Below are 20,935 nucleotides of genomic sequence, written 5' to 3' on the forward strand. Positions count from 1 at the left end.
TATTTAAATTATCTTATTTTAAATATACATTTAATAAATTTATAAATTTCATTATACAAATACTATAGTCATAAAGAAAGATCACTTTGATACGATAAAATGTCTAAAATTTAATCCGGATTAAAATGTAACTAAAATTGTGACTAACTTCCGATAGCCTCATAAGCAGCAGTACTACCCATCGATTTTTGTATGCCATAAATTGTGCTTTAAATAAAATTTATTTATTGATATATGAAGATTACAACTCGTGTGAGTAATAACTTACGATATTAATGTAAAGCATAGTAGATAAAGTCCAGCACTTATAAAGTTAAATGCTCCAGGATAATATGATAGCGTTAAGTTATATACTAAAGTATATAGAGGAGCTGCACCAAGTGGTGATACGCACTCCAGAGATGTTGTTAGAGCATATATTTTACCTTTAAAAAAATTAATTAATAATGATTTACATAATTTTCTTAACTAAAGAATAATATAAGAGCACTTACCAACTTCAGTTGCTGGTGCAACATGTGATAAAATCGCACGAGACATAGGACCCATTATGCCACGCATAAAACCTAAACTCAGGCCTAAGTACATTTCCCACCAAACGATTGCAGTGGCACGTACTGTACTTTCAAGCACACAGCATGCCAAAGAAATCATCGTCATAGTAATTATAGAGAACTTCAATACCTTAAAATATAAACATTTTTAGATGAAAAAATTACTTAATTTTATAACGCATTATAACAGCTTTGATTACAAATGGGATGAGCCCCTTCAAAATTCCTCTGATTATCCTCCTATTATTATTTATTTCCTCATTAGTTTCTGCACTATTTTTAAATATTTTGTGTACTTGATAAAGAAACTTTTCCAACTATTTTTAATATAACTAAGTAATAAACTTTCTGGTATCAAGAGGATACTTCCTGGTGCAAAGCCTACCTCGAACATTTTCATGCCCAAAGACTTCTTGAGCTGTGCAGAAGAGATATCAGGTCTTAATACAGCGTTTTTATCGGATAGGTTTTGATTAGATTTTTCCAACATTTTCACTTTTTCACTAACAGATATACATTTATATTCGCAGACAAAATTTAAACCTAATAACTATTCGTGCCTGACATGTCGAATCTTCTGTAAAATATGTCCACCGGCGTTCAAGGAGAAGACATCGGACCAACTGATGTGTTTATGATCAGATTTGGCCAGAACCAGTCCTAAGTTTTAGGCGCCCTCTTCTTTAGTACACTCGGTGATATTTCCAATATTGTTATTGGCTGCATAGTTGCATTTATTAATGCGTGCGGTTGGTTCTAATATGCCCAACTTTATACAAACAATAAAGAGCAATTTGAAATCAAAACGGTTTTCTTGGCTTATTACCTACTCACGTTGACAGTACAGATACCGAGTTGCGAGCATTACAGCATTGCAATCAAATGAATAGAGTAGTATCTGCATGACCACAAATCTATGTATTACACCTTGCGGTATATACTAATATCAATGCAGATTGTTTTGTAAATAGAATGTTATATATAATATAAAACGTAGGTAGTACATTATATACTTTTCTATATGACATAAAAATAATGTATAATATTTACCCTTTTTAAAAATATCATGGCAAAAATACTGCCTACAATTTGGACTACAATGCGAGCAGCACTAAATAAACTGTAGTCTTTCAGAGTCCAATCAAACTTCTTCCGCACAAAAAGATATGTAACATTATTATCACCCTCTGTGAAATAAATAATAATTATATATTTTTAACATCAACTCTATTATAGTTTAACTTGCCCATAGTAAATATGGCTATTGTCAAAGACATCATTGTTAACCAAATAATTGCGCGATCATAGCTTGGTCGTCTTTCGAAGCAAGTACGTACAAGATCTTTCACCAAATCGAAACGGAAAAATTGACGTATTTTAGACTGTAATGTTAAAAACAACATTTAAATAATAATAATTAAATAAAATTTAAAAAACTTACGCCAGGGTGTATCTGTTCTACAGTAAGGCTTTCCACCACGAAAATATAGACATAAAGTAATGCTAACACCATAAATATGGCTGATATAAAGAAAACTGTTACCACATTGGTGGCGCCATATATATAGCCACTGGCTACATTACCAATCATCATACCAGCGCAAAGTGAAGCCTCATTAAGAACCATACTATAAATATAAATTTCAATCATAATTAATAAATTCTTTTTTTACATATACGTATAATATAATATGGTATAATCTGATACTTACCGTACTGCTCTTACTTTTGGTTTCGCAACATCGGATATGTAACAATAAATACCAGTTATAAGCGCACAAGTACCACCACTTAATACAGATGGTATGGATGATAGTAAAAATAACCATGGAGATATCACAACTTTAGTCGATAAAAACGCAAGGGTAGTCAGTATCACAAACCCGGAGAAGTAACCTGAAAATGGTTTTATAATTTACTTTTTGTAGTATTTATAATGTAATAATAACAATAATGTTTACCTGTGAATGTTGTTAAAATTATTGGTCGCCTTCCAAATTTATCTGACCAAGGACCAATAAATAAACTCACAAATGCTGGTATTATGCTTTCTAGTAGAGAACGGGCCATAAGAATTCGTGCTACATAAGGTTGAACTTCAGTTTCTATGCGCTTAAAAAAAATTATAATATTAGATAGATTAGATAGATTAGTTAGATAGATAATATATTAGTCGACAAATTTGATGAGAGATACTTAAATCGAGTTTCTGGAATAACTTGGTTAGGTTTCTTTGAATTGACCCCGGTTGACTTCAATTTAAATCCCATCCCCAATCTGTTCTTACTCCTAAATAATCCTCTCCTTTCTCACCCTACTTTCACGTACCTACATCCTAAACCATGACTGTGTAATTGCTTTTTTGTTAGCTGTTTGATAGATCTCTGCGGGTTATTACAACAAAAATGCCCCAGCACAGGTACTAATGAATGCTCGTAAGAGACTAATACGATTAATAAGTTTCCTTTGAAACTTTGAAATATGATTTTTAAATATATATACAGAATGATCTCAAACTTCCGAGGTGATAATTAAAATTAGTCTTGGTAAGTAATCTTACTACCTGGATAGGGTGAGTTCATTAATTGATCCACAATCCATTTTTATGCCTAAAAAATTCCTTTCTTTTTCATAATACCATGTCTGTGTAATGTATTTTATGTTATCTGCTTAATAGATCTCTGTGGGCTACAAGAACAGAAATGCCTTAGCTCAGGTACTAATGAATCTGTATTAGAGACTAGGCTGATTAATAAACTTCATAGTCATATAAGAAATACATTTTTAGAGGTGCAATAGTAGATATTTTTTATACAGTCTGTTAATTTTATAGAATATTGTATGTAAATATTTGGTGAAGGGTTGTTTAAATAAATATAGAAATAAATTTATGAATAATATTTAAGATTCCATATGTGCAAATGAGTAATGATATGAATATTCATTTAAGATACTTTATATACATATATTGTCTGGTTCATAATTGTCTGTCATTGTTAAGATAAACAGTTGGTACTATATTTAAGAATAAATGATTAATAAACTTATAATATTAAATATTAAAGTTCATTAACAGAAAAACATATTGAAGTAATTGAAAAAAGTGAAAAACAGTTTATTTACAGGAGTACAGATAACTAAAAAATTATAACAATAAAAATGTAATAATACACATACTTAAAAAGAGGGGTGAAAGATGGGTCTCTAACAAAAATAATGTCGAGAAAGATACTAATTAATCATAACGAAAACTATTTTATGTGGAGATACTTGAGATTATTGGTCCATGCCGACAAGCCAGTTATGATTTCAGGATTCATAGTCCTTAATGATTCATAGTTTCAAGTGAAATAAAATTAGACATCCATGGCATGGTTCTTAAAATGCTTTCGTTGTGGCCATACGCCTAAACATCACAATCTTACATTCTAAATAATTTTAAATAATCTAAATAAAGTTTTTTGCTGAATAAAATCTCAAAAATAAGAACATTTAGATATTAATATATGAAAAATATGCTTGATTTTTTAAATGATCAATAATTGCATAAAATTATGTACTAGATAATGAAAATCCTTCGACAACCCTTATTGCAGCCATATGCTTGAAATCATTTGCCATATTATAAGGTCATATTGTAATCATCTAATATATAATATTTATCTAATTATACCTCTTAAAAAACACCCTTTATATCATATTTCATATAAATAAATATCTATTAAATAAAATGCTACATACAATTTAAAGTTTTAGATAATAGTCGCATTACATCTATTTTATATATAAGGAAAACTACAAAGACTATTTGTTTATTCTGTTGATAAGAAATATGTGAAAAAAATATAAATATGCATAAATTAATATATTCACATTTCAAAGCGCAAATAAAGTTCTTACTTTGTAAGAACAATGAAACTACGGAATCTAATTAGAACAATAATTAGTTTAAAAAAATACAAAAACAAAAACAAAAACAATATTGTACTGTTAATCTAAGATTAAGCACTTAGTGTCCATAATAACGTAGTCGTTATTGTATTAAACCTATACGATATGCAGAGTATGGTCCAAAGTCTGATACTACTATAACTTCCATGGAATTTGATTTTTTATAACACTTTCAAGTTTATATTGTCATTTAATTGACAGTAGATTTTGATGGTATTGAGTATTATTCGCCTATAATTAAAATAAAGTGTGTATAAAATTTGATATTCTTCCATTTTTAAACCATTTTACTCATATTTCCCTAAGTTCTATAATCTAAGTCTACAATCAGTTAACCACATTCTTACCAATATAAACGGATTTGTAATTACTTTTATGTTGTCTGTTGGATAGATCTTTGCGGGTTACAACAACAAGAACGTTCAAGATAATATTATTTTAAGATTTATTGTTGCTTTTGAATAAGTCTGAATAGTTTTGGAGTAGCTAAGAAAATCTATTTAACTGACAGAATATGTTAACGGTACTTGACCATAAACGAGGAGTAGCTGCTAAATGAAGATTTCGTTATAATTTATCATTTATATTGGTTAGACTAAATTTAAAAGAATTTCTAACAAAAGAAAACCCTACATAATAGAATATAAATAGTGAAAATATGAAAATATTAAGTAACTCGAAACATTATTAATATGTTTTTTTCTATATTTACTACTCTTTGAATAATAAATATTTTTGTACAATATATTTAGTACTTTTAAAAATCTTTTTTTTTAATAATATATTAAAAATATTTAACAAACCCTTAGAGCTATAATTTGTAAAAAATTTTAACACGATTTAATTAATCGTCGAAAATGCTCTCAAAGAAATGACTTTGAGGACTTATGATATAGAGAGAGAGAAGATAAAGAACAATGAAAGCATTTAATATATATATACATATGTATGTCTATTAGTCTGTGAGAAATTTCTATAAAATGCTTTATGAATGAAATTTCTATAAATTTAAATAATTTTTTAAATTAATTTGAGTTCTTGAGTTGTACACAAAATAATCAAAAAACAAATTCTAACTATTCTGTATTATAGAAACAAATTAAGCAATACTTGGTTTTTAATTCAAAACTATGACTTTTTGCTTCATCTTAATTACTTAAAAAATATTCCATGCCACGAATTATTTATTTCAATTGGAAAAAACAAAAAAAATAAATAAATTAAAAATTGTGAATCACAGAAATTAATTATTAATATAATGACAAAAGCAGTAATAAAATATTGTAGCAATATTTTATATAGTATGGTATGTGTTATAGCAGTCATGCACGAATATTAATCATTTAGATATAAACAAATAATTAATTTTGTATTAATTTGTATTTTCTCCACTGAGCATATTTTATAAAATTATTATATAAAAAAATAAAAAAAAAATTTTAAATATTATCTTATTTTTTTTCACTTACTTCAGCTTCTGGAGATTCTCTGCTAACTCCCAAAAGTGGTTGGCATTCCGTGTCATTATATTTGTAAACAACAATGCAAGTCTGATAAAGAATTTGATTTTGATAAACCGCCCCTATATTTCGTAAACGTTTGGAAATACCAACTATTTAGAAATTTTGAATTTAATAAATAATTTTGCTTAAACACTAACCAGATAAATACAATGCTAAAAATACGAGGAAGACTGCTGGTTCCAAGATGAACCAACGACGACATAAAGGTATTACTGCTGTTGGACTTGGTACCGATTCTTTTGTGCTATTATCGTTGGCAGTTTCATCCGTTGGACTTGCTGATGCTGTTGTTGTTGTTGTCGTCGTCGTCACGTCTGATGCGTCCAACACTTGTGCGCTTTGCCTTTCCTCATTGTTGGGATTGTATAGTCTCTCTTCGTCCGAATTCATTTTGCTTAGATGCGCAATAAGTAATTTTTAACTAATTTTTTATCATTATACAAAATAACAAAGAGTTTCGTCACTACGTTTTTATTATACTTTCTCTTTATTTAACTTATTGTTAAATATACGTTTAATTTCTTGTTTTAACACGTCCGTCAGTGCACTGTGTCACGAATCGAATCTGAAGCTTAACTAAAATTGCTAATGATATGCAACAGTTGTAAAGCTCAAAACAAGTTTGTTGTTGTTTTTAAATGTATTAATATTTAATTTTATTACATTAATGATCACATCAATTCATTATTTTTCTAATACATATAAATATTTACTAACATTTATTTACATTTTAATTATTTGTTTTGCTTAGAATTTACTTTCGTTTCTTTTGTTTTTCCTTTTCATTCATGCAAAAGTGGTGGGAAATTTCCTCATAAAGAAATGTCAAAATCAGCTGTTCAGTCATATCAGCAATTGTTTATTTTTTGCTGTAAGCGAAGAAACATGTATAAAGTGAGGGAAAACAAATATTTACAATTTGTTTAAAAAAATATGTAAAAATATTAAATTAAAAAGCTTATTATTTAAATGCTAATAATTGTACTGCTGTTTAATCATTCCACCCTGATAAAAGGTCAAAAAACTTATAAAGTTTGAAAACTTTCTAGAGAAAAAGGACTAAAAATAATATTATTATAAATTTTTTAAATTTTTATTTTAAAAGTTACATTAATAGCGTTTTAATGCTTATAAATGAATAAAATAGTTACATAACAATGATTTTAAAATTAAATATATAAAATGCAAACAATGCTACAGGAAACTTTTGGTACTTGAAATATGGATGCGTATAGTTTAAATAAATTGGCAATTATGGGTGCTATCAGATTATGGATTGTTTACTTTATAAATACTCGTATGGTAAAAGTTCTTATGGTAATTATGAATAACTTGAACAGTTGACTTACTCTCCATATAAAGCACTATTATTATTTTTTTAGGTAAATCCTAATATGAAGATAATAAAGATTAATTTCTTACTGTAGCACTAAGAAATCCTTTCCTCTTAATATGAAATCCTATACTTGATATGGCAGTGAGTTAGAGATATATGGCTTAATATTATTTAGAGCTTCCACTTTTGTTTAAGCGGACTAAGTGATTGTCAGACAATATAATTCCTTACAGTTCTTAAATTTAGAATGGATTACGATGTAATCTAGATTTATAAGCTTCAAAATATATATTCATATATCGAGATTTTCTGTACGCTGACAATTGCGGTCTTCTTTCTTCTGGAGTTCTTCTGGTCTGCGTACGACTATCGCTTATTCCTGATATCACAACGAGCTATTATTTGAGTTCAAGCAGGCTTTAGTGAACAAGAACACTATTCCAAACTAACAACCCATACACATACATATAATATAGCATTGTTATACAACGCTTCATTTAGATATTTTCACAAGTTATCCTAAAATTCAATGTGCAACTACTAGTAACCGATATATAGTCTATGTTCCTAATATAGCTTTTTGAGATTGCTAGCATAACATATATATATCAATATTAGATAACACCTTTTTCGCACAGATCTTTGTTTAAGAATTATCCTAATTTATGCAGTTGATGAAATCTTTGCTTCCAGTTTCTTTTATGCAATGAATTGAGAAAGACAAAGTCAATAAATAAAAATTGTAATTTTCTGTATAATTACTTTAACAATTTGTGGTGTGTCTATAATTGCCAAAATCTTTCTTCCAAGAGGGTAATGGTTTACAAACATATGGTCTTTTGATTTGCATATTTGTGATTCGCTGATAAAGTCCCTTTTGCGAATGCTGAGCGGCACTTGGTTGTCTAATTTGACAAATGGCTCCATTACGTACACCTAATCGCGCCTGGAACCACATCATTTGTAATACATTTCAGTTTAAGCTCCATATTAACATTCTTAAAAATGTTTCTTAAACAAACAATATTGTTACAACTTATACAATCAATTCTCTTAATACAATCAAGACATAGCATTAAAATTAGCAAATAAAAAAGCAACAATCTTGCTTTATAAAAGAAAATTTATTATATTTTTAAGAATAACTTAAATCAATAATATTAATGCCGCCTTCTATCACGATCACCGCGTGAATCTCTCGACTCATAACGTTTGCTGCTATGATAATCATCATAACTATGATGACCACGGTCACGCTCTTCACGATAACGGCTAGAGCTAGTTTTCTCATAATTACGTTCATAATCTCTGTCACGCTCATAATCCTTGTCACGATTATAACGTTCTCTGTGTCGGCTATAAGCTTCTAAATCATCATTATAATCACGCAAACGTCCACGTTCCCTTGAATGTGAACGACTACGAGAACGTTCCTTCTTTGACTTTTTCTTTGATGGCGTTTTAATTTTTGGTTCACTCTTAACGGGCTCATCTTCTTCACTTACAATTTCTTCATCAAGATCTTCATCTAATGCTGATATTTTAGGTTCTAGTTCATTATTTTCTTCAAGTATAGAACGTTTTTGTATTCTGGGTAAAATTATATCACAAACGCGATCAGCTCTTAATAGTTCGTCTATGAAATCATCCATGTAAACTATTTCATATTGGCCACCACGATTTTGACGTCTTAACTTTCTATTGTCATTATATAATGGTTCCAAATATTTATAGCAATCCATAGCACTACCGGTTAGTCGTAAATAGAACGCTCCAAGTGCACGTACATACTTGAACTCTTCATTTTTTATAAATTCGACTACAATATCTTTTTCTGGTTGTATTTGCAACATTTTTAATGTTAAACATAGAAATTGTGTAGGTTTTATGTTTCCACCATAGACACCACCAATAAATCGTAATTCCATAGCTTTATCGACCAATAGTTCTGCTGTCAGCGCGAAGCATTGTTCCTTCCAATATTTAGAATCATATATGCGAGAACGTATAATTTTTTCAATTAAATATTGCGGATTTGTACCATGCACATTTTTCGCTTCCTTCACTGTGCGATTCGCCATGTGTTAAATTTAAAATTTAATATTTATTTTAATATTATAGATATAAAAATTCACTTTTTGTAGTTTTAGTTTATTTTGACAAAATTGTGTCTTTTACTTGTTTGTCCCTGCTTTTGTTTACGAAACGTCAGAATGAAGTAATAGAATATGTGCTTGGGTAATGAATTATTTAATCATTTAATTATTAGAATTATTGTTAGTTAAATGTTCAATAAAATGCAAAAATTGTTTTTTTTTTTGTTTTTAATTTAATATTTAGTATTGTTAAATCTTCATAATGAAATATTTATTTTATTTGTAATAGCATATGAAAATTCCCTGTATTTTATTGTTGGGAAATTTAACTGTCAAAACGATGACGCACTCAATGTCAAATAAAAAAATATTGAAATATCTTCAGCAGACATTCGCCAAGCATCATAATATTTCCGTACAATTAAGAGTCAAAAGAAATTTAATTTTAAAATAATTTCATATTTAGTGAAAGAAAAAATAGAATAAAATATAGCCAATATGAGTTTCTTCGGAAAAATGTTCGGTGGTAAAAAGGAGCAGGCTCCCACTACAGGAGAAGCTATACAAAAACTGCGAGAAACGGAAAATATGCTCATCAAGAAACAAGAATTTTTGGAATCTAAAATTGATGAGGAATTAGATATAGCTAAAAAAAATGCTTCAAAAAATAAAAGAGGTTAGTAGTGGCAATTCGAAGACTTAAGTAAAATTTAAAATTATTTAATTGCGTTTTTGAATCAAGAGCGTATATAAATGAAAATGAGTCATCACACAATTGCTTTTTCTCATAATTTATAATAGTTTTATACTTGTCTAATTTATATGATAAAATTGTTAGGTTGAATTGATTTATACCATTGGTGTATTTCCTGTTGCCGATGACTATATATTCATTTGTTACAAAATGCAATATAAGTTATATATATACATAATATTGAATTGATATTAATGCAAATTTATTTTAGTTGCCTTACAAGCTTTAAAGAAGAAAAAACGTCTGGAAAAACAATTACAGCAAATCGATGGTACGTTATCAACAATTGAGATGCAGCGCGAGGCACTGGAGAGCGCCAACACAAACACAGCCGTCTTGACAACGATGAAGAATGCTGCTGATGCACTCAAATCAGCACATCAAAACATGTAAGCTTATATTAAGTACACAATTTTTTATTTCAGGTGTTAGCAGCACATTTTAATAATGGAAAGTTTAGTTTTGGCTTCACTCACCATCATGGAAAATTCAATTTCAATGTTGTCCAATTGAAAGATTAAGTGTGAAATCTGCTAAAAACTCGTGTGAAACTGTGTTGAAGTAGTATTTCTCATTTTAAAACTATGTACTTGTGGTTTGTCCATATGGCATACCATGCTCCGATTTCCAATCTACAAGGTGCTTCTTTGCAGAGTGTGAAATCACAGTGAAATACTGCTACTCATTTTAAGACTGTGTGCTAATGGTTTGTCGATTAGACATACCCTTGTTCGATTCACGTTGAGATGATATCACAACTTATATGAAACTATGTTGAAATATTCTTACTCATTTTAAGACTGTGTGCTTATGGTTTGTGTCCATGACATACCCTTGTTTGATTTACTATTTGCAAAAAAACAATTTAGTGTGATATCACAACTAATTTGAAACTCAGTTGAGATACTGCTACTTAATTTAGTACTATGTGCTTCGTTTTCATGGCATAAACACTCTTAGATGGGCGCGATTATGTTTTCTTTGTTTACAGCAGTCTTATCTGCAATTTATATTCATCTTGTATGCTAACCACAAAGATTTTGTATTTTAAAGATTTGTACTAACCACAGAACCCTTAAAAGATATCAAATAAAAGTGGAAGTAAATGAATCATGCAGTGCATGAAAGCAGTAGCATTAAAGTAAACATTTGATAAGAAGAGCGAAATGTTATCGTGATTATATTTATAAAAAAAGACAATGGTGTACTGCAACTTATACAAAATTGTGCTATCACTGCGGAGAATCGCCTAACAAATATGAATAATTAATTCATGGTTATTGATACTCTTAATAACAAGTCTTGGTTCATGAGCACAGACTTTATGTGGTTTAATGAAAACCATATGGATTGGTTTCTTGGCACAAGCAGCTAAGAACCAAGCCATATGGTTCCGATTGAATGGCAAATGGTCTGGGATATTGAACCAAGAATTATTTTAAGAGGTTACAATAACTATAAAGTGAGCGGAACGTTCACTCTTAATAACAATTCTTAGCTCATAAGCCCAGACTTTATGTGGTTAAATAAAAACAATATGGATTAGTTTCTTGGCACAAGCAGCTAAGAACCAATCAATATGGCTCCCATTAAACCACAAAAAGTCTGTGGTATTACACTAAGAACTATTTTAAGAAGTATTAATAACCATAAGGTGAGCGGAACGTTCACTCTTCATTTTACAGTATCTGAAAGTGTCAGTGTCTTCCAATTCCTTCTGGTAAAACTAAGAAGATAGTGATTTCCACCATTCATTCATAGTGTTCATTCACTGTTCATTGCTATCCTTAAGAAGCCATTTAATTTGGAAGTCTATATTTATATTTATTATTTGTAAAGAGAGAGAGTATAATAGTATAGTATATATATATATATATATATATATATTTAGTATAGTATTTAAATTACATTTAAAAACATTTACATTTATTATTTTAAATTACATACAATTTTTATTTTTTTTTAGGGATGTTGATAAGGTGCACGATATGATGGATGATATTGCAGAACAACAAGATGTAGCGCGTGAAATATCAGACGCAATATCAAATCCAGTTGCATTCGGTATGATAGTATAAAATAATTTTTAATCTTTAATTCAATGTTGAATTTAATTTAAATATTAAGGTGCTGATATTGACGACGAAGATTTGATGAAGGAATTAGATGAATTAGAACAAGAAAACTTTGACAGAGAGATTATTGGAATTCCAGAGCCAGGAGCTACACTACCTGAAGTGCCGGCCGATGAATTGCCACAAAAAGAACAAGCGAAGAAAAAAGCTGCTGCTACCACTGCCACCACAACAGCGGTTGAAGATGATGGTTAGTTTTTTACTTTTTTATATAAAGAAAATTAAATAATATTTTATTAACATTCCCACAGATGATCCGGATATGAAACAGTTGTTATCCTGGGCAAACTAATCCAACGCTTTTAATTTAATCTCAAAATACGACGGCTTTGCACGAAGAAACAAACTATTTTTAAAAAGAAGTTCAATGAATAATAAAATGTAATTAATAAAACACAAAGCTCCACAGAAAATCCTTAAATTTAGTCAAGCGAGTGTGCAGCAGTGATTTTAACTTTATTCTTATACACAAAAAGGGGTTAACAAGAACATTTAAGTAGATAACTAAAACCAACCCGATTATAAATATAATATGCAAAATTATAATTTTATATCGAAAAGAAATAAAACAAAAAAATTAAAAATGAAGTGCATTAGTATAATATATATATTAAAAGATATTAATGAATATAATATGCTTAATAAATGAACTTTGTAAAAGTTTATATGGAATTATTTTCTACTAACCACCGAGGTCGTTGTTGTTGTAACCCGCTGGGATCTGCTTGTGTGTTGCTGTTTGAGGGATTTTAAATGGCATTGGTCGTCTGGATCGACAAGTGGCTCCGAGACGCAGACCCGGTCGTTCGTTCTTGGAACCTTAAAGATTAAGATCATTCTTTATTTTACATATGCAATAATACACCTTTAGTTGATTATGAAAAGAGTATGGAAAGTTGTATATTACTGGATATTAGCAGTATTCTTCTCTGTTGAATAGAATGCTATCTTCTGAAGAAAACCCAGTGGAGTTAAGATAAAAAGATTTGGTCTCAATGGCAAACTAATTAACGAATGTCTACTTTTTAAGATTTATGGAGAGGGGTCAATTCCTGACACTTGCAGTCCAAAAATTATATAAGGAATATTAAAGCAATAGATGCTTTCAAAATAGATGATGAAATAGATGCTTAGCAACCATATCCTAAATTAACTAGGAAATATATTTAATTCTCAAGTTCTCAATGTTGTGTAGAAAGAGAAACCATTGAAAGTTTACAAAACGACAGACGTATTAATGAACTCAAGTGTTTGGCTGATTTTTATGTTGTGTAGTGTGTTGATATATAACCCCCCCATATATTGAACTCGGATTGTCGTTGAATTAGGTCAGTGACACAACAGACAGTCAGGAATCGCTACCATAAAAGCTGGCAAACATGATTTAAGGAGGTTTTCATAAGGCAGCATCATGTTGGCTCCATGTCAACTTGTTAACGTTATAGCCCACAAGGATCTGTAAACCATATAACATGAATTACATGACATGTACATGTTAGGATATGGATGTGTAATGGTTGTATGTGTTAGGTTGTGAAGGGGAAGAGATTATTATTATTAGAAATTGAAGTCAACTGGGTTCAAGAAGCAGAAATCTGGTTATTTCTTAAGGGCGATTCGAAAGGTTGATTGGATCTAGGTTTGTGTGCACATTGCGGCAAGAAAACAGACGGTCGACATCATAGGGGGTAGAACTGCTGTTGGGCACACATTAGAAATTGACGGATTTATTCGTGATAAGCAATTGTTAGCACTTGGCTATAACCGATCTCATTGATAGTTCTCGCTGTATGGGGAAGGCAACCTTATTCCTGGAAAGTATTTGGCAGGGGCATATTGACAACTTTGTTGCAGTGAAATTGTGGTCTCATAGAGGATACTGCAGCTGTGTAGAGAGGTGTGTTGTATCCATGATATGAAGAAACAAATCAACGAATAGCTTTAAGGCATCATATAGTTCAGTATTCTATGAGAACTGGTGCTTTTTAGCCTTCTAACTGGCTTTTATGGATTAATTAAGCAGTTGAAGACATTTTATTTAATATATTTTTGCCTTATATTACATTCTATATAATTATAAAGATTACTTTAAGATTGCTTGGTTAGTTTAGATACCTGATATAAGAATATCAGTTATTAAAAGTTAGAAGGCTTTGAATAGCAAAGAAAAGACAAAAACAAAAATTTAATTAATTTATTGAAATTTTGCTGACCATACAAGTTGTTTCGAGTATTGCCAAGTAACAATGAGTTATTTTGATCTAGATATGAGCTTGCTGTTCGTCAATTACAATATGACATTTTGATTCCAACTGACGACGCATACCATGAGTTATGCATTAAATTGTCCATATTTGTATGTAAAAGTTTGTTGTAATGTTACGTTGTCCATGTTTGAAGCAGAAACGAATCGCGGAAACGAAGCCTAATCTCAATTATGAACACCTGATATCTTGTACTGTTGTAATGTGCGTATCCAAATTATTACACTTAAAAAAAATAAACTAATAGGCTTTTTTCTCGACCAGCACTGAAAGCAAATTGTAACAGCCAAACTCACGACTCCGCATGTGTTACGCGTCTTGCATGCTAAATGAGCACCGCTGACATTGATGATTGATGTGGGTGACGCCAAATTTATCGTACATTGTCCAAAAGTTGCAATAACTATTGAGTAACAATTCTTGTGTAATTAAATTTATATGAAATTCAATCGAAGAAATTCACTTCAGTTTAGTTTTAAATTTTTAAGTGAGCGAGACAGTGCAGTTCAGGCACAGGATTCGACTTTAATATCGTTTTTAAAATGTACAAATTATATATAAAATTAGTGGCATTAGTGGTAATAAAAGCTTAATTACTAATTAATTTGAATTAATTATTTTTTTTTTGTAATATTGCAGTGTCTTGTGTCTTCATTCCACCACGCGAATGCATTGCTGCACGACATCTTCGAAGTGGTTGATTTGTCCAATTTGGATTTGGCGAATTATGAATTTTTTAAAAATTTACCGTCACAAAATCCAAAAACAGCAGCTCAAGCAAATCTGTTTATTGAACATTTTCAAAAGAAAAAAGCAGTTTTAGATTATTTAGATAATCTTTTCTTTGGTAATTCTCCGTTTGCGAGAGAAACCGAAATAGTATTTAATCCGCACTTTGGACGTGCGTGGCGTCCTTACTTCGAACGAAAATATGGCAAAAGAGGCGAGAGATTGATTGCGGTCTTAGGACGCGGACATACACTGCAGCAATTACGAACTTATGGTGCAATACCTAAGGAATTCGGACGAATTTATTATCCCAGTTAATAGTTAAAAGTGCTAATTGTTTTACAATAAAAAGAGATTATTTATTTATAATTAAAAGTAATTTATAAAACAAAGCAAATCAATGATAGTACACTTTATACTCTTCTTTTTTGTGTGGATATGTAGAGCACATTGTTGCCCCGGATGAAAGCATCACCATACTTGTTTTTGAGTTGTCCATTGACGTATTCTTCAGTTTGGTCAAGTGCTATATTCATATAACCATCCAAACAGGCAAGAACACCTTTAAATAGACAATGTGAAAAAATTATTATTTATTTTTGTAAAGAATATAGTATTTTAAAAATTAAATGGTTAAATAATGCAATCGATAAAATTACAAACTAGTGATATTGAGAATCTTCACTGACGTACTTTACCGAATATAATAGAAACAATAAGGATCGATCAAAATAAAATATAATTCGATTATATATAGTGTTACTATCTTACACGGTTACCGCGTTCATTATTAGGGATCGTGTTTAACATAATTGCTTATTGGAATTTGGAAGCGTCATGTCCTTTCTTAAAAAAAATTTACGTATATTATATACAAATAAAGTATAACTTTCAAAAAAGTAGCTAATCTAATAAGCGGTCTAAACAACTAACAAAAACAACGAAAGTCCTGCCGGCAACTTAGGACTAGAACAAATAATAGAATATAGAACAAAATAATAATGATGCCCATTTAGATGAAGCTCTTAAAAGCAGGAGATGAGATTGACGTAGTTTAATATTTTTTTACTCCGGGTTCCCGGTTAAAGTGATATTTTCGCCAGATGCAAAGCAGACGAAATGGCCAGATGGGGTGCTGTAAGTAGTCATTCGGAATATTTGAAGGATCTGGGCATACTACTGGCATCATGCAAACAGTTATTGGAATTTTTCTGTATTGAGCAATATAATAGAAGGTAGGGTGACTAAATGATATGTAGTTTGCTGTGTTCAATTAAGAAAAAAATTCTTAGAAACACGCTGGCATAAACTAACCTAATCTTGACCTTACATTTTTTTTTTAAATTGAACTGTACTGCATGACTTGATGGGTTTGAAGAGAGTTCTGTAAAAATGCTAGTATAATCAAATGAAAGTTGAAGATGTCAGTTGTGATATTTGACTAATATTTATTTGTTTTGTTTTGAAATCAATTGCTATGACGATGATACTCAAAGAACAACCCAACTAGACATTCTAAACAATATCGACTTACAAATTTTTTAACAATATTTATAATGTGAAAGGGTGTTTAATTAAAATAAAGTCTGTTTGATTAACCATTCTTGGTTATGGGTGTTTTGCATATAAAAGCAGACAATTCTTTAGTATGTAAGGGCTTTAGTATGTTAAGAAATTTGCTATCCCTTGAAGGGTCTAAGGAAAACTAAACGTGCCACTATACAAGAATAGTGTCTTAAAGTAAAACATTATCTTAAGTTATAGAAATTTTGTGAAAGCTAACAGAAAATTTTTTATATTATATTTTGAATTAAAGCACAAAATTGACTTAGTTACACTGACGTCTTAAAAATACTAATATTTTATTAAATATATAGTTTTGATGATGTAATTTGGAAGGCTTATCCATGTTGGCAGGAGCTGTGTTTGCCGAAGAAGGGGCAAGATTATCTTTTGAATTGGAACTTAAGATTGACATCACTAACTTTCAATGTACTAATATTTCATTTAATATATAGATTTATTGATGTAATCCGAGAAGCTCACCCATTTTGTGAGAAGCTTGCTTAGTTCGCTTGAGCGACGAATAGTAAAACCTCTTCAGAAGAAAATTTCAAAACTCGGTCGCGAGTATTGTTGGCGAGACAATATGTTATCTATAGTTTTACTTATCGTATCCTACGACAACTGTTATATTTTGTATTGTACCGATATATACTTTTATCGTTTTTGCTTTTCTCATTTCTGGTATTTTCCTGACATCTGATATTTTGACTACACTGCAAAATTGCATTGTTTATTAAAGTTCCTAGATATAATACTCTAAATTTATATATATATATAATATTGCAATACTTGGAAACATTATGTAATTTTATATTTAAATTGAAAGAAAATGTATAATCATAGATATAATAATAGTTAATACCCTTTTCCAAAGAAGAATTTATATCTCTCAATAAGCCGGCTATTTACAGGCTGCATATATTTTTTTATGCAACCTTTAATACACATTACTTACCACGATAATCCACACCACTGTTAAGCTTAACGACAACAGGGCGCCCATGAATTTGATTGATAAACTGTGATAAAGCTTCTTTTCTAGACATAATGTATACTTTATTAAAAAATTAATCTTCTTCAGAAGTGAAAACGTTCCCGCTTTTGCAAGGCTATGTATGGCTCAAAAATCTGACAGCTAAAGAATAACAAACAAATGTCAAATATTTACGAAGTGTCAAATTGATGCGAATGTTTAATAAAGAAGTCTCCAAAATACAAAGCCAGCGACATCTTGCGTTGCATAGAATTCACATTTGAAAACATATTTTGTATATGACAAAGTTAGTTGTTAATAATACAATTTAAACATATTTTTTTATTGAAATGTATACTAAAATTTATTGCTAGAATAATAAATACTAGAAAATAAAATAAAAAATCAGTATTAAAAAACTTAATTATTTTACTTTATTTTATGTATCAATATGAAAGGTTTTAATTTTGAAGAAAAAACGAAAGTAAAATAAAAAGTCACAAAGTTAAAAAATTATAACCTTAATATGTACTTATTTGTCTGGAAAATAAGTATAATTGTGTATGAATTATAAGAATTGTTAATGATATATAAAAATTTAAACATAAAATTTTTTTTTTAAATAGTTCTTTTATAAAATAATATAATTAATATAAAAAAATATTAGTAAAGCCATTCAATCGCTTGGTTTATATATTTTGTCACATTTTATTTAAGAAAATTTGTATAAATTTATTATATTTAACAGTTTTCTAGAAACAGTAACAAAATAATAATAAACATAATAATTTATATTTTATAAAGTTTGTTTTTTTTATGAAATAAATATAAATATAATGAATTTGTTAATGTATTCCTTCTAATGGTGTATATGTTTTGTATTGGTATAGCTCCGGTCCTCCATATCCATACAACAGCTTACCGCGTCCATTTTCATCGTAATAAGGATAACGATATTTGGGTCTTCAAAATTCAATAATAATATTTTTTATTTATTATATCTCTAGTAACGAATAACTTACCTCTCGAAATATTGAAAATTTGGCGCTTTTGGTTGCACTGATCCATAGGTGTAATTTATAACACAAGCCAAAAGAAATATTGCCTGTAAATGTAAATTGATTAATAAATTTATTTATATACAGTAAAGGGAATAGCATTTGGAGCGAAAATTCTATTGAGCCTACACTTGTTACCCAATTTTAGTCCGTTTACGACTAAAAGGTTTATAATCGCAGACAGTCGTATACCACTACTTTCAAAGAGATTGGGTTATAACATCGATTCTAATCATCTTCTTAGGGTTACTATACAAAAATATGATATGTTCCAAAGAATCTGAAACATTTAATAAAGCTTAAGATGCTCTTTAAGGAGAGATTATAGAACTGAACATGATCTTCCCGAAATAAATTATTTAGCATGCTTAATCTAAGCGTAAACGTAATCTAATCCAGCGTAAATGCGCCTACATCCACTGTATGACAAAGCAGATGTAAAGAGATTCTTTGTCTATATCAATATTTTGGTATTCGATGTTTTAAATAACTATATAAATACTTAACCAACAGTGACCTGTCAGTACCGACTATGAGACTAATATTTCATGGGAATTGTGATATTTTTTTATTCTAAATGGGTCAACTGATGTTCAGTTAATTGTATATCATTGAACTTTCTATTTTATAATCAATTCCTTAATAAAAACTTAATTTCAATAAGAATTTGTGTGAAGACAGCGGTAGCTTCAAATCTTACCATGTCACGAATGATCTTCTGAGACCCACAGTCTGATTAGCTTAGCTGATTCGCAATTGTCTCCAATTCCCAATGTTTGGGAATAATCATATTAGAATAATAAGAAATATGTTTTTCCCTTCATGTAGGTTATAAACTGAGTACGTCTATTTATAAAATCGGTGGAAAGCATCTGACTACTTTGTAAATTTGTATTGTCACTCCAATTTTGATATTATGATGAATTAGAGGTACTTGTTAACTCTTCTAAAATCGTAATAAAGTTCTTTGCATATATGTTATTCTACTCTTCTAGGTGAAGCATGGATTTTTTGCCAAGATTTTTATTTATTTGTTGAAATATTCTTGGAATATTTATTTCGTTCTTCTAGGTGAAGTTTTTTGGTGGAATACATTGTGACCGAAAAGCTTCCGGAAATTTTAAATAAAACGCAAAATTCTTAATCTTCATCAATATTTATTTTATCTCCTTCAAAATATGCTCCATTAGAAGCGATACACAAATGCCAACGTTTCTTCCAATCATCAAAACATTTTTTATAGGCGCTTTCCGGTATGGCTTTGAGTTACCTCTGCGAATTCTGTTTTACGTCTTCTATGGATTCAAAACGCGTTCCTCTGAGTGGTAATTTGAGTTTGGGAAACAGGAAAAAGTCACACGGTGCAAGATCAGGTGAATACGGGGGCTGTTCGATGGTATTTATTGAATGTTTGGCCTTAAAATCGTTGATAATGTTGGCTCGGTGCGAGGGAGCATTATCGTCATGAAAAATCCATGAGCGTTGACACGTCGCATACACAAATTGTCCACCAAAATGGTCTCACGACCGATGCCTAGCTCTCGTGCTATCTCTCTAACACTCACATGAGGATTTTGGAACACGATTTCCTTTGCCTTTTCAATGTTTTCGTCGGTGGTAGAGGTCGAAGGTCGTCCAGAACGCGGCATGTCTTCGACGGTCGTACGACCGTCCTGAAAGGCTTTGTACAACTCATAAACTTGAGTTTTCGATAAAACTGATTCCCCATAAGCCTTTTGTAGCATTCGCAACAAAAATTTCGTTCGAAACACAAAATTGGATGCAAACTCTTTGTTCAATATTTTTTTCCATTGTTTTTTTCGCAACGCACTACTGAGGTGAACTGGTTTCAACAGCTGCCGTAAACGAACTGTCTGACAGATCGCGCTCATTTTTGGCATAGTGATTAAGGACAGTGCTGCCAAACTACATAAACTTAAAATATCGAAAAATATACAGCGCGCGAATTTTAAATGAGAACTTCCGAAAACCTTTC

General features: G+C 30.1%; 6 protein-coding genes across 6 annotated transcripts; 2 read left to right on the forward strand and 4 right to left on the reverse strand.

The window, feature by feature from the left end:
• LOC119683969 (proton-coupled folate transporter-like) lies at window positions 1-6,658 on the reverse strand. Its single transcript, XM_038097871.1, has 10 exons — window positions 6,166-6,658; window positions 5,975-6,087; window positions 2,516-2,666; window positions 2,267-2,450; window positions 1,996-2,182; window positions 1,801-1,936; window positions 1,605-1,741; window positions 495-684; window positions 269-425; window positions 1-207 (listed from the first exon to the last, which is right to left on the reverse strand). Exons 1-10 carry the CDS (start codon window positions 6,416-6,418, stop codon window positions 144-146), a joined length of 1,572 nt encoding a protein of 523 aa, XP_037953799.1. The 5' UTR covers window positions 6,419-6,658; the 3' UTR covers window positions 1-143.
• Window positions 6,659-8,473: 1,815 nt separating this feature from the next.
• LOC119680220 (pre-mRNA-splicing factor 38) lies at window positions 8,474-9,591 on the reverse strand. Its single transcript, XM_038092932.1, has one exon. The coding sequence runs from the start codon at window positions 9,443-9,445 to the stop codon at window positions 8,525-8,527; it is 921 nt and encodes a 306-aa protein (XP_037948860.1). The 5' UTR covers window positions 9,446-9,591; the 3' UTR covers window positions 8,474-8,524.
• Window positions 9,592-9,793: 202 nt separating this feature from the next.
• Window positions 9,794-12,937, forward strand: LOC119680221 (charged multivesicular body protein 4c). The gene is made up of 5 exons (XM_038092933.1): window positions 9,794-10,136; window positions 10,426-10,603; window positions 12,181-12,278; window positions 12,342-12,539; window positions 12,601-12,937. Exons 1-5 carry the CDS (start codon window positions 9,959-9,961, stop codon window positions 12,639-12,641), a joined length of 693 nt encoding a protein of 230 aa, XP_037948861.1. The 5' UTR covers window positions 9,794-9,958; the 3' UTR covers window positions 12,642-12,937.
• A 1,625-nt stretch (window positions 12,938-14,562) lies between these two features.
• On the forward strand, window positions 14,563-15,691 carry LOC119681461. The gene is made up of 2 exons (XM_038094665.1): window positions 14,563-15,191; window positions 15,253-15,691. Exons 1-2 carry the CDS (start codon window positions 15,156-15,158, stop codon window positions 15,658-15,660), a joined length of 444 nt encoding a protein of 147 aa, XP_037950593.1. The 5' UTR covers window positions 14,563-15,155; the 3' UTR covers window positions 15,661-15,691.
• LOC119681462 (U6 snRNA-associated Sm-like protein LSm6) lies at window positions 15,677-18,179 on the reverse strand. The gene is made up of 2 exons (XM_038094666.1): window positions 17,864-18,179; window positions 15,677-15,904 (listed from the first exon to the last, which is right to left on the reverse strand). Exons 1-2 carry the CDS (start codon window positions 17,952-17,954, stop codon window positions 15,756-15,758), a joined length of 240 nt encoding a protein of 79 aa, XP_037950594.1. The 5' UTR covers window positions 17,955-18,179; the 3' UTR covers window positions 15,677-15,755.
• A 547-nt stretch (window positions 18,180-18,726) lies between these two features.
• On the reverse strand, window positions 18,727-18,986 carry LOC119678118 (the record flags this gene model as incomplete). Its single annotated transcript, XM_038089785.1, is given in 2 exon segments — window positions 18,727-18,844; window positions 18,904-18,986. Coding segments are annotated over 2 exon segments (201 nt in total), but the record flags the coding sequence as incomplete, so codon positions are not given.
• Window positions 18,987-20,935: the final 1,949 nt, after the last annotated feature.

Source organism: Teleopsis dalmanni, chromosome 2, assembly GCF_002237135.1.
Source record: "Teleopsis dalmanni isolate 2A chromosome 2, ASM223713v2, whole genome shotgun sequence".
In the NCBI taxonomy this organism is placed as follows: domain Eukaryota; kingdom Metazoa; phylum Arthropoda; class Insecta; order Diptera; family Diopsidae; genus Teleopsis; species Teleopsis dalmanni.

Excerpts from the sequence above, each read along its gene's own strand:
- LOC119683969 (XM_038097871.1), bottom strand. The coding sequence starts at position 6,418 with ATGAATTCGGACGAAGAGAGACTATACAATCCCAACAATGAGGAAAGG. Across the intron at positions 1,742-1,800 it reads AATAGCCATATTTACTATGG|AGGGTGATAATAATGTTACA; the intron begins GCAAGTTAAACT and ends TTTATTTCACAG. Across the intron at positions 208-268 it reads CTATGCTTTACATTAATATC|CACAATTTATGGCATACAAA; the intron begins GTAAGTTATTAC and ends TTTTATTTAAAG.
- LOC119680220 (XM_038092932.1), bottom strand. The coding sequence starts at position 9,445 with ATGGCGAATCGCACAGTGAAGGAAGCGAAAAATGTGCATGGTACAAAT.
- LOC119680221 (XM_038092933.1), top strand. The coding sequence starts at position 9,959 with ATGAGTTTCTTCGGAAAAATGTTCGGTGGTAAAAAGGAGCAGGCTCCC. Across the intron at positions 10,604-12,180 it reads AAATCAGCACATCAAAACAT|GGATGTTGATAAGGTGCACG; the intron begins GTAAGCTTATAT and ends ATTTTTTTTTAG. Across the intron at positions 12,540-12,600 it reads AACAGCGGTTGAAGATGATG|ATGATCCGGATATGAAACAG; the intron begins GTTAGTTTTTTA and ends ACATTCCCACAG.
- LOC119681461 (XM_038094665.1), top strand. The coding sequence starts at position 15,156 with ATGTACAAATTATATATAAAATTAGTGGCATTAGTG. Across the intron at positions 15,192-15,252 it reads TAAAATTAGTGGCATTAGTG|TGTCTTGTGTCTTCATTCCA; the intron begins GTAATAAAAGCT and ends GTAATATTGCAG.
- LOC119681462 (XM_038094666.1), bottom strand. The coding sequence starts at position 17,954 with ATGTCTAGAAAAGAAGCTTTATCACAGTTTATCAATCAAATTCATGGG. Across the intron at positions 15,905-17,863 it reads CAGTGGTGTGGATTATCGTG|GTGTTCTTGCCTGTTTGGAT; the intron begins GTAAGTAATGTG and ends GTCTATTTAAAG.